The 13198-nt window shown below is 44.6% G+C and overlaps 1 protein-coding gene across 6 annotated transcripts in view; it reads left to right on the top strand.

Annotated features, from left to right (window-relative positions):
* IPPK (inositol-pentakisphosphate 2-kinase) overlaps positions 1–13198 on the top strand; it is a 96897-nt gene that overhangs the window by 30451 nt on the left and 53248 nt on the right. For 4 of the 6 annotated variants that reach the window (XM_045024934.1, XM_045024938.1, XM_045024944.1 and 1 more), the window contains exon 2: positions 10380–10427. The exons of the other annotated variants lie outside the window; for them this stretch is intronic. In XM_045024934.1, the coding sequence (XP_044880869.1) occupies positions 10380–10427 (48 nt within the window). The remainder of the gene's footprint in view (positions 1–10379; positions 10428–13198) is intronic. 6 annotated transcript variants of the gene reach the window in all.

The following is a 13198-nucleotide window of genomic DNA, read 5'->3' as shown; positions in this document are numbered from 1 at the left end:
CCTGCCCCCTAATCATTTTTGTTGCCCTCCGCTGGACTCTCTCCAATATATCCACATCCTTCTTGTAGTGTGGGGCCCAAAACTGGACACAGTACTCCAAATGAGGCCTCACCAGTGCTGAATAGAGGGGAATGATCACATCCCTCGATCTGCTGGAAATGCCCCTACTTATACAACCCAAAATGCCAGTAGCCTTCTTGGCAACAAGGCCATACTGTTGACTCATATTCAGCATTTCGTCCACCGTAACCCCTAGGTCCTTTTCTGCAGAACTGCTGCCCAGCCATTTGGTCCCTAGTCTGTAACAGTGTATGGGATTCTTCCGTCCTAAGTGCAGGACTCTGCACTTGTCCTTGTTGAACCTCATCATATTTCTTTTGGCCCAATCCTCTAATTTGTCTAGGTCCCTCTGTATCCTATCCCTACCCTCCAGCGTATCAACCACTCCTCCCAGTTTAGTGTCATCTGCAAACTTGCTAAGGGTGCAGTCCACACCATCCTCCAGATCGTTAATGAAGATATTGAACAAAACCGGCCCCAGCACCGATCCTTGGGGCACTCCACTTGATACCGGCTGCCAACTAGACATGGAGCCATTAATCACTACCCGTTGAGCCCGACCATCTAGCCAGTTTTCTATCCACCTTACCGTCCATTCATCCAGCCCAGACTTCTTTAACTTGCTGGCAAGAATACTGTGGGAGACTGTATCAAAAGCTTTGCTAAAGTCCAGAAATAGCACATCCACTGCTTTCCCCTCATCCACAGAGCCGGTTATCTCATCATAGAAGGCAATTAGGTTAGTCAGGCATGACTTGCCCTTGGTGAATCCATGCTGACTGTTCCTGATCACTTCCCCCTCCTTTAAGTGGTTCAGAATTGATTCCTTGAGGACCTGTTCCATGATTTTTCCAGGGACTGAGGTGAGACTGACTGGCCTGTAGTTCCCTGGATCTTCCTTCTTCCCTTTTTTAAAGATGGGCACTACATTAGCTTTTTTCCAGTCATCCAGGACCTCCCCCGATCGCCATGAAATGCCAATAGTTATCCTTGGGGACCCAGCCTACCCCTTGCTCCCATGGCTCATGAAGCTGTACGTAGGCAGCCTGCACAGCATTAAGGAGCAGATGAACTATAGGCTGAGCAAGTGCAGAATGGTGGTAGAATGTGCCTTTGGATGTTTAAAGGGGTGCTGGTGCAGTTTGCTGAGTAGGTTAGACCTCAGCGAAAGCAATATTCTCATTGTTATTGCTGCTTGCTTTGTGCTCCACGATATCTATGAGAATAAGGGGGAGATGTTTATGGCAGGGTGGGAGGTTGAGGCAAATCGTCTGGTAACCCATTTTGAACAGCCAGACACCAAGGCAATTAGAAGAGCACAGCAAGGTGTGCTGCACATCAGAGAGGCTTTGAAAAACAGTTTCATGACTGACCAGGCTATGGTGTGACAGTTGTGTGTTTTTGTCCTTGATGCAAACCCGCCCCCTTTGGTGAATATACTTCCCTGTAATCCAATCCCCCTACCCTCCTTTGACCACAGCAGGCACAGGAAATAAAGTCCCTATTGTTCTGACTCCATTCATTCTTTATTTATTAAAAAAAACCTTGAGATCGCTGACTAGTAAAAGGTAGCCCTGGTGTACAAAGGGTTTGATAACGGGGTGGGGTGGGGGAGGAGGGAAGGACAAGGCCACATTGCTTATTGTAGCCACACTATAAATCAAAGCTGTTTGAATGACAGCTTTCTGTTGCCCGTCCCCTGGAGTTGAGTGGCAGGGTGCCAGGAGCCTGGGTGAGGAGGATATGGAACTTGATGAGGAGGGCAGACGGTTACACAATGGATGCAGTGGGAGTCTGTAGTCTAGTTGCCTTTCCTGCAGCTCTACCAGATGGATGGGGTTGTCAGGGAGGGGTAGTAACTCTGATAGGGGAGCAGTCGTACTCCTAGGAGTAGCTCATCCACTTTGGTCCCCACTTGACACCCAGCTCTGACCTGTAGCTCCAAGTAGCGGTCAGCATGCGACAGCGGCCACACCCCAGAAACCGTCTTGACTGGCGGGCTAAACCAGGTGAGGGTGGCCGATGAGTCTGAGACCCTCGGTGAGTTAGGGCCTGTCTACCCATTGCATGCGAAGGCTGGATCCGGCTGACTGAGGAAACCTGGCTCAATGGTCAGGAAGGCGGTGACAGCAAGCGTTGTGGATCGCTCAAGAGCACGACAAGACACGTAGGCGTCCTGGTCATCCACTGCACCCTGCCCTATCTCCAGCCGTCTCAACTCTTGTCCTGCCACTGGATACAGATAGGAACTGGTAAAAGAGAGTGAGGTTGACGTCGCGCAACTCTCCCTCACTTTAATCCAATTCATGCGCAAGTCTCGACATCATATCATATCAAGTCCTGTGGCGATGGGCGAGCGACGAAGCAGCAGGTGTGGATACACTGGGAGCTGTAGTCGCGGACCTGCACACAGGTGGCTCAGGTATAATGGTCGTTCCTCACTGACCGAAGCAGCAGTGAAGCTCGGTGTCTTCTTGAGCGACTGAGCAGCCCTATTCAGGATTGCACTGCTCACCTCCGTAGAATGAGGAGGGGGCTAGAAAAGGTGCCCTAAACATTGCCTGCTTCACCTTACCCTGGCCAGCATACCGCAGCTGGCGGGGATCCCATAAAAGCGGTCGAACAAAAACATAACTTAGAGTGACACCGATCACCATTGGCACATGGAATGTGCGCACGCTACTGGACAACATCACGGCAGACAGACTGGAGAGAAGAACAGCACTTGTCGCCAGAGAGCTCGCATGCTACAACATTGACATTGCAGCCCTTAGTGAAACTTGCCTTGCTAATGAAGGACAGCTGTCCGAGTCAGGCGGAGGCTATACATTCTTCTGGAGTGGCCGCAGCAGTGATGAGCGTCGCGAATCTGGAGTTGGCTTTGCCATCAAGAATCATCTTGTTCAGAAACTTGCCGGTTCCCCCAAGAGTGTGAATGACCGACTCATGACAATGCAGCTTCCGCTTCAAAAAGGAAAACAAGCTACTTTGATCAGTGCATATGCTCCCACAATGACCAACCTAGAGGATGTAAAGGATAAATTCTACGAAGAACAAGATGCTGTGCTATCATCCTGAACTCTGATGGCACTGTGCTCCTTACAGAGAAGACGCAGATTCTCCACAGATGAGAACTGCTTCAAAATGTTCAGCCCAACTGCCCCTCAGTCATCAATGATGATGCCATTGACAAGATTCCCCAGGTTGCAGTCAATGACTCCATGGATGCTTCCCCAGAAGAGGACGAAAGCCATCAACCAGCTGTCAAGTGGCAAAGCCCCAGGGTCAGATGCCATACCAGCAGAGGTGTACAAAGTCGGTGGACCCATGCTGCTACGGAAACTCACTGAGCTGTTTCAGTCCTTCTGGAAGCAGGGATCCATTCCACAGGAATTTAGAGACGCGTCCATCGTGCACCTCTATAAGAGGAAGGGCAATCGCCAGGTATGTGACAATCACTGTGGAATCTCGCCGCTCTCTACAGCGGGGAAAATTCTTGCATGGGTTCTGTTGAACCGATTGATCACTCACCTGGAGCAGGGCTTACTGCCAGAATCACAGTGTGGCTTCCGCAAGGGACGTGAGACTATTGACATGATCTTCACTATGCGTCAGCTACAGGAGAAATGTCAAGAGCAGAATCGTGAACTCTACACAACTTTTGTGGACCTCACGAAAGCGTTCGACTCTGTCAGTCGCCAGAGCCTGTGGAGGATCATGTCGAAATTCGGCTTTCCAGACAGATTCATACGAATGGTACGTCAATTTCATCACAGTATGATGGCTCGTGTCCTGGATGACGGTGAAACATCTGAGGCCTTCCCAGTCACCAACGGCGTCAAGCAAGGGTGTGTTTTAGCACCCACTTTGTTCAGCATGATATTCTCTGCCACTCTGACTGATGCCTTTCAACACTGCACTGAAGGAGTAGGCCTGAAGTACAGAACTGACGGGAAACTATTCAATCTGAGGCGACTGCGTACCATCACCAAGGTGAAGGAAACTGTACTTTGAGACTTTGCCGATGATTGTGCTCTGAATGCTAGTACAGAGCCAGAAATGCAAGCCAGTATGGACAAGTTTTCATCTGCATGCAACAACTTCGGTCTCACCATTAACATCAAGAAGACTCAGGTCATGCACCAGCCAGCTCCCCATGCTCCGTACTCAGAACCGTCCATCACTGTAAATGGACAGAGACTTCAGGCAGTGGACCACTTCACGTACCTGGGCAGTACCCTTTCCCGAGCAGTGTCAGTCGATGATGAAGTAAACTGCAGAATTGCTAAAGCCAGCTCTGCATTTGGCCGATTGCACTCCAATGTCTGGGAACGTTGAGGGATCAGCCTACCAACAAAGCTGAAGGTCTACCGAGCAGTGGTGCTTCCAACTCTGCTGTACGCCTGCGAGACATGGACTGTGTATCAGAGTCATGCACGAAGGCTCATGGACTGTTCAGCATGGCGCAGCCTCATTCACACAGGCAGTAATACCTCTGAGGTGAGGTGTACTGCTGAGGCTGAAAGAAAGCGTGAGCTGCGCAAGCCCAGAGCTGCCCGCACATCATTAACAGTGCCATCACATGTCTGTCTGACGTGTGACAGGACGTTCCACGCCCGAATCGGACTGATCAGTCATCTTCGGACGCACAGAGTATACTATTATTTCAGTAGGAGAGTGATAGATGGGAGATATGCAAGCCCCAGAATGATGAGTCTTATTCCCTGTAGAGGGAAGAGAGGCTGCTACAGATAAATTAGAGCATCTGAAACCAATTAAGCCAATTACAGTACCTGAAGCCAGTCAACTGATAAAACCCCCCTGCTTCAATCGGACAATTGGAGGAGTTGAAGCAGAGTGGTTTGGTGTTGGAGCGGAGAGCAGTTGGGAGGAGTGTGTGGTGGGCCAGAAGACCAAGACCCTAGGTAAAGAGAAACCTGGCTTGTGCAGAGCAGAGGGACTCTACAGACACAAGGGGTTGGGAGAAATTTGGCCCAAGCGGAGAGCGGGCAGGAAGCCCCACAAGCTGAAGGGCCGGAGAGGGAAGTAGCCCAGGGGAAGGAATCGCTAGTTCAAGTGGTTCACTGCTATCCCTAGGGCCCCTGGGCTGGAACCCAGAGTAGAGGGCGGGCCTGGGTCCCTCCCTCTCCACTCCCCTTTTCTGGGACACTAGTGGGACAGTTGATACCTCAGTTCAGGGGTGAGAAACGGCGCCCTGAACCCCCACAAGAGGAGAAAGTGAGACCCATCATAATAGTGCCGGCAATTTGCCACAGGTTCCACATGGGGAATTATTATTTAAATTGGAAAAGATGGGGATCAATATGAAAATTGAAAGATGGATAAGGAACTGGTTAAAGGGGAGACTACGACGAGTCATACTGAAAGGTGAACTGTCAGGCTCATAGGATGTTACTAGTGGAGTTCCTCAGGGATTGGTTTTGGGACCAATCTTATTTAATCTTTTTATTACTGACCTTGGCACAAAAAGTGGGAACATGCTAATAAAGTTTGCGAATGACACAAAGCTGGGAGGTATTGCCAATACAGAGAGGGACCGGGAGATTCTACAGGAATATCTGGATGACCTTGTAAACTGGAGTAATAGAAATCGGATGAAATTTAATAGTGAAAAGTGCAAGGTCATGCATTTAGGGATTAATAAGAATTTTTGTTATAAACTGGGGACGCATCACTTGAAAGTTAACAGAGGAGGAGAAGGAGCTCGGAGTATTGGTTGATCACAGGATGACTATGAGCCACCAATGTGATATGGCTGTGGAAAAAAGCTAATGTGGTCTTGGGATGCATCAGGCAAGGTATTTCCAGTAGAGATAAGGAGGTGTTAGTACCGTTATCCAAGGAACTGGTGAGACCTCATCTGGAATATTGTGTGCAGTTCTGGTCTCCCATGTTTAAGAAGGATGAATTCAAACTGGAACAGGTACAGAGAAGGGCTACTAGGATGATTGGATGAATGGAAAACCTGTCTTATGGAAGGAGACTCAAAGAGCTTGGCTTGTTTAGCCTAACCAAAATAAAGCTGAGGGGAGATGTGATTGCTCTCTATAAATATATCAGTGGGATAAATACCAGGGAGGGAGAGGAATTATTTAAGCTCAGTACCAATGTGGACACAAGAACAAATGGATATAAACTGGCCATCAGGAAGTTTAGACTTGTAATTAGACGAAGGTTTCTAACCATCAGAGGAGTGAAGTTGTGGAATAGCCTTCCAAGGGGAGCAGTGGAGGCAAAAGACATATCTGGCTTCAAGACTAAGCTTGATAAGTTTATGGAAGGGATAGTATGATGGGATAGCCTAATTTTGGCAATTAATTGATCTTTGACTATTAGCGGTAAATATGTCCAATGGCCTGTGATGAGATGTTCGGTGGGGTGAGATCTGCGTTACTAGAGTGAATTCTTTCCTGGGTGTCTGGCTGGTGAGTCTTGCCCACATGCTCATGGTTTAGCTGATTGCCAGATTTGGGGTTGGGAAGGAATTTTCCTCCAGGGCAGATTTGGCAGAGGCCCTGTTTTTTTTTGTTTTTGTTTTTCCTTTCTCTGCAGCGTGGGGCATGGGTCACTTGCTGGAGGATTCTCTGCACCTTGAAGTCTTTAAACCACAAGTTGAGAACTTCAGTAGCTGAGACATAAGTCAGGGATTTGTTACAGGAACGGGTGGGTGAGATTCTGTGGCCTGCGTTGTACAGGAGGTCAGACTAGTATCAGAGGGGTAGCCGTGTTAGTCTGGTTCTGTAAAAGCAGCAAAGAATCCTGTGGCACCTTATAGACTAACAGACTAGAAGATCATAATGGTCTCTTCACTTTAAAGTCCATGAGTCTTGGAAGTTGCCTTCTTTAATGAAATATATTAAGTAAATAACAGGAGGGAACAAATTTGATCAAATAATTAGAATGTCAATGCCACGTTAAGATGGGCATTAGGGTCAAAGTAACTTAATAGTAGATGGGAATTCATGTGAGTTAATGAATACTTATCAAAGTCTAAACCTTCACTTCTTTGGTAATGACAAGTTTCAGAGTAGCAGCCGGGTTAGTCTGTATCCGCAAAAAGAACAGGAGTACTTGTGACACCGTAGAGACTAACAAATTTATCTGAGCATAAGCTTTTGTGGACTAAAACCCACTTCATCGGATGCATGCAGTGGAAAATACAGTAGGAAGATTTTATATCTGTCTAATCTATCTTACCTACCTACCTACACACACACACAGAGAACATGAAACAATGGGTGTTACCATACGCACTGTAACAAAAGTGATCAGTTAAGGTGAGCTATTACCAGCAGGAGAGAGGAAAAAAATAGTTCTCCCGTGTTTATTCCCCCCCCCCCCCCAGTTCCTTACACCTTCTTGTCAACTGCTGGAAATGGGCCATTTTGATTACCATTACAAAGTTTTGTTTTTTTTCTCTCCTGCTGGTAATAGCTCACCTTAACTGATCACTCTTGTTACAGTGTGTATGGCAGGGGTAGGCAACCTATGGCACGCATGCCGGAGGCGGCACTCAAGCTGATTTTCAGTGGCACTCATACTGCCCGGGTCCTGGCCACCGGTCTGGGGGACTCTGCATTTTAATTTAATTTTTAAATGAAGCTTCTTAAACATTTTGAAAACATTATTTACTTTACATACAACAATAGTTTAATTATATATTATAGACTTATAGAAAGAGACCTTCTAAAAATGTTAAAATGTATTACGGGCACAGGAAACCTTAAATTAGAGTGAATAAATGAAGACTCAGCACATTGCTTCTGAAAGGTTGCCGACCCCTGGTGTATGGTAACACCGATTGTTTTGTGTGTGTGTGTGTGTGTGTACCTACTGTATTTTCCACTGCATGCATCTGATGAAGTGGGTTTTAGCCCATGAAAGCTTATGCTCAAATAAATTTGTTAGTCTCTAAGGTGCCACAAGTACTCCCGTTTTCTTTGGTAATGTCTCATTGCTGAGACTGCATAGAATGAATGTAAGAAAACTTGTAGCTATTTATCATGAGATAATGATTTATTGAAATTAATTTTAAGGGGTTATTTGTTTTAAAGTTTGCCACTTTACCAGAACTGCATCTGTTATTTGTAAGAATGGAAGTTGCAAAACCTGAGTTTTACACAGTTGTGTAGATGTTGCAATGTAAGTACAGTGACCTCAGATTGTCATCTCTCAAAGCTCAGTTACATTAAAGGGATGTTGCACTATCTTACTTCAAACTTGCTAAGAGGATTTTTTTTAAAAAAAAAATCAGGATATCTTTCCAAATTTATTTTATCCTATCTGCTTATCTGAGATGGATGCCGTAGAAGTATGTAAGATTTGAATTAAAGTTGCTGTGGGGAAACGGTCAGCATGTCACTTATCTGAATGTTTAAAACACGGAGGAAAATACTTATTTCAGCTGAAAAATGTACATGGAAAGCACTCGTGTAATACTTCAGAATAAGCAGTATGCAAGTTCATGAATGTTGAACTCAAACCCAACATTTACGCTATCAAGAAAAGTAATAGAACTATAGAAATGAGCAAATGCCATGCAGCAATTTTTGTCAATACAGTAGTCAAATGCAAGTTAATTTGTTTTAATACTAGATTTATTTACAACATTTTTTTTATAGTGTAATGTTCAATCCAAAGCATTGGAACCCTTTCAGGATCAGTTAAATTGGAATTCAGAAGGGGTGTTTTCAGTTTAATTATAATGTTGGTACCCAGACCTCACTTGTTAGTGTTTTGACATTGCCATCCCCATCTATCTTGCCTCCCTCCTGGTGCTCTTCCTTTTCACACTATTCATTAAAAATAGTTATTGCTCTTTCCCATTCAGCAATATGCAGTTAAAGCTTTCAATGCCCATATTCAGTTCTGTCTTGCCATGGTGCCACCTTTGAATTGGGCACATTACAAGCACAGTAGACAAAATTATTTGCAACATAGCCAGAGACTTTCTCCACATACTCGCAGTTAACATAACAGAAAGATGCAAAATCAACAGTGTCTTCCCCAATTTGTGTTACGGGCATCTTTTCTGCTTTCAAGACACTTTAATCAATAGGAGCAAATGACACATGTAGTTCCTTTTTTGTCTCGTATAATATAGTTGGAACTTTTCTAAAAGTTAGGCGGCTAAGTGTTGAACACAGAAAACAAATGCTTCATTTTTTTTTCCCTACTGTGGCCCCCACAGTTTTGTGTAATAAAGGCTGTCTTCTAGGACGTCCTAGTTCCCTCAAACTAGGTGCCATTCTGGGACTTAACACAAAAGAAAAGTAAATGCAGCTAAGGAAGTATTTGCAGATTGGCTACTTAGAGTGTAAGCTCTTTGGGACAGGACTGACTTTTGAGAGTGCAAGGATTCCTGAGGCGACTTCCCTTCTCCAAGGAAAGTGGTGTTTTATTAGACCTTTAATCAGCTATTTACAACTCAGTTTCTTACTAAATCTAACTTAGGCCAACAGTTGTTTGTTTCATCTTGGACTCTTAAAAATGAAAGTGGTCATCCAGGATAAGTGTGTTATTACTTTCATTCAGTTTGCCTATGATTAACTTGTGAACTTCAGTGTTGGTTTCCTGTATAGAACTGAAAAAAAAAATGCTGAAGTAACTTCGCTTTGTGTCTTAAAAATCTTGACTTGTAGGAAACATATGTGGTTTCAGGGGGAGGGGCCCTATTAGAAATCTACAGTATTTTGCCCAATATGTCACATATGACTTTTTAGTTGTAAAGCTGTGGCTCTTTTTTCCTTTATACCTGCTCACTTTCATAAACTTAGTGTTACTAGGTGGAATTTCATCATTGCAGCTATTTGGTAAGTGTTGTGAATAGACGTCTTCGGAAAATCTTGAAATCATGTATTGATTTTTTCAGGCAACTAGGTCTCTAGCAGAACCATGCTAAGTCACGTGGAGCCAAAATTCATGGAGAAAATACTTGGTTTCATTTTGTTTTTTTGTTTTCTGTGGTGGTCAATGCCATAATATCTGAGCAATTTATCAGAACAGTCCTGTGAGGTATGGAAGTATTATCCTTAATTTACAGATGGTGAGTGGAAGCACTGAGTGAGTGCCATGTCCAAGAACACAGAACAAGAGGAAATCTGTCAAAGCTGGGAGTAGTACCTAGCTTGAATCTCGATTCAGTGCTTTAACCACAAGATCTCCTACCTTGCCGTTCTTTCATGTTTAAATGAATTGTTTAATAATTATGTTTTTAGAAATTAAACTGCATAAACTAATATACTGTTTTTAGTGCTAATGTAACAATTTCCCCCCACCTCACTCTCTCCCTTCCTTAGCGTTGTGTGGTGCTGCGTTTTCTGAAGTTTTCCCCAAACCGCAATAAGGTAAGACACAACACACTCTTCTGACTTGTTACTGTTCACCCACTGTGTTAAGAAACTCACCACTTCTATCCCATATTAATGCCCACTTTTATAATGGAGTCCGTTCTAGGGCCTATGCAATAAAGTTTTGGAGCCCACTGGGAAAAGCATTGTGCTGATTTGTTAATTTGGTGCTGCTCTTGGCAGTACAGATTCAGTAGTAGACACTCTGACAAGGAACTGTTAAGGGTTTTTTCAGTATAAGATACTTTAAAAAGCCCTAAGGAAGTGGGGTGGTGCTATCAGTCAATTATAAATAGCTTCTACCCTGGCCTAGAGTTGAACAATTTAGTGGTAACCCACTACGTCAGCTACAAAACCAAATATTAATCTGACATGTCTTACAGTATCTTCAAGAGCTCATTCTTTTAGGGCTTTTCTACAGGAACACTTAGTTATCTAGCACTGTCCTGCCACGCACTGTGCACATGTGGACCTAATACTTTTTAGTGGGCTTTGATCTACCATGCTTTGAAACTGGGTAGATAAATGCTCAGTATAGGATTTTTAGTGTGTGTCAGCAAGGTCCACACAGATACTTACTGTGCAGTGGGCTAGTGTGGGGTACATTTACTTCCCGGCTAGTAATGACCTACGTGTTTTTGTAAACAAGCACTAAGTCTGCTCTCACTTAAGGAAACTGAGAAGATGGATTATAAGCTTTTCAAGGCAAGGACTGAGTCCTTTTATGTGTTTATATACAGCCTCTTTCACATTGAGGTACCAAACATGACTAGGGCCTCTGGATGCTACCACATCATAAAATAATTGTAATTCCCTTTCTTGACCAGCAGTTCTGTTCCTATTGCTTACTTCAGAATTCTTCTCTCATTAATGCTTCTTGAGTCATTGGAGGCTGTTGCTCAAATATCTCAAATACTTTATTCTCAAGGTTAGAAATACTTTGAGAGTGCCCCTTGCAAGATTACACTAGATATTATGTTAGGCCTTGGGTTTTTTTTCCTATCATCACTAAAGACCTGCTGACATCTTATGAAAAAATTGTCAAAAAACTTCCTTTGTAGACAGTTCTGTTCATCTTCACCTTCCTTCTAATTCATAAAATCAGAATCTTTATTTAGTTCAGCCACTCTTGCTGTTCACTCCTCACTTGAAATCACAACTGCCTTGAGTTTTATACATCACACTAAGCCCTGCTTGCATTACAAGTACACCTCTACCCTGCTGTAACGCGACCTGACGTAATATGGGTTCGCATATAGCGCGGTAGCAGTGGGGCTCGGGCAGCGCTTTAAAGGGTCCGGGCTTCCCACAGCAGCCGGAGCCCCGGGCCCTTTAAATCACTGCTGGAGCCCTGCTGCCGCTACCCCGGGACTGCGGCAGCGGGGCTCGGGCAGCGCTTTAAAGGGTCTGGGCTCCCCACAGCAGCTGGAGCCCCGGACCCTTTAAAGCGTCGCTGGAGCCCTGCTGCCGCTACTCCAGGGCTGCAGCAGTGGGGCTCTGCTGGTGATTTAAAGGGCCTGGGGCTCCCCGTGGCCGGAGCCCCGGGCTCTTTAAATCACTGCTGCAGCCCTGCCACCGCTACCCTGATATAACGGCGTTTCACCTATAATGCGGTAGGGATTTTTGGCTCCCCACGACCGTGCTCTGTCAGGGTAGAGATGTATAATAATTTTGTTGTTCATCTGGCCTGGTTCTAGCAAATGCAGTTGAGCTCTGTCTACATAGCAACAAATGAGTTGAGCTAAAGAATAAGCTTTAGCAATAGATAAACATGTAAGCAACAAAGAATTTTTTTAATGAATTGATTTAAAAAACCAAACCAAATCCTAAATGTACACTTTATATACTGCAGTCAGTGGATGGATCTCTTTGTCACAATTCTGGGAATACTGTACCTCTGACCCCTTCTTGGCCTCCTGGAGAGCACTCTTACACAGGTCTCAGGCCTCTAGCTCTCACCTCTTCAAGGCAGGAACTCGTGTCCCTCTCCCTCCAGGCTGGGGATTTAGGCTGCAATTTCATTGTGATTATCACAGCAGGGTGACTTTAGTCTAGTTCTGCGCGCTCTCAGGGGCTATGGCTGTATTTACCAGTAGTCAGTCAGCCTTCACAAAGCAAAATATATTTAGTACAAAAGCATTACAGAAAAAACATTAAATAATAAATGGTGTACATGCTGTGACACATGGCAGTATCCTGCAATATCCTTGGGGGAAAAAGCCTTATTGAATTAAGTTTATGTATCTTTGAATCCATTGTATTAAATGTAAAGGTTATGCATTATTGTGGGCTGGGATTGTATGTAATCTCTCTATGGGGGAAATGGGATGTGAATCCCGGGAAGTGTTATGAACTTCAGAGGACTGTATTGAACAATGTATGAGACAAGAATGGACTTTTGGGACAGACAGTGTAAGTGGTTTGCTCAGGGAATATCTAGGGGCAAATTCCCCACCTCTGGTTATGCAAAAACCCAGCCTTTTGAAGGAATGCCCTGAGGAGAGAACCATTGTCTGGTGGTTACTTGCTCTTAGGGTCTCAAGGTCAAAGGCCCAAGCTGTATAAAGAAAAGACTAACCCATTATTGGGGGTGTTCTGGACTAAAGCTGTTACAAACTTGTAACCACAGAAAAAACCCTTGTTGGAGTTGGAGAGAGATCTCCAGAAAGCTTGTTTGTATGTGTGTAGGTTCTTTTATTGTTTTTAATGTTTTTCTCAGTACTGGTTTAAGAATAAATGTCCTCGCTTATAAAGCGCTGTGATAACTT

This window comes from Mauremys mutica, chromosome 7, assembly GCF_020497125.1.
Source record: "Mauremys mutica isolate MM-2020 ecotype Southern chromosome 7, ASM2049712v1, whole genome shotgun sequence".
In the NCBI taxonomy this organism is placed as follows: domain Eukaryota; kingdom Metazoa; phylum Chordata; order Testudines; family Geoemydidae; genus Mauremys; species Mauremys mutica.
The sequence above is the reverse complement of the archived record's forward strand: the minus strand, read 5'-3'. Positions and strand labels throughout refer to the sequence as shown.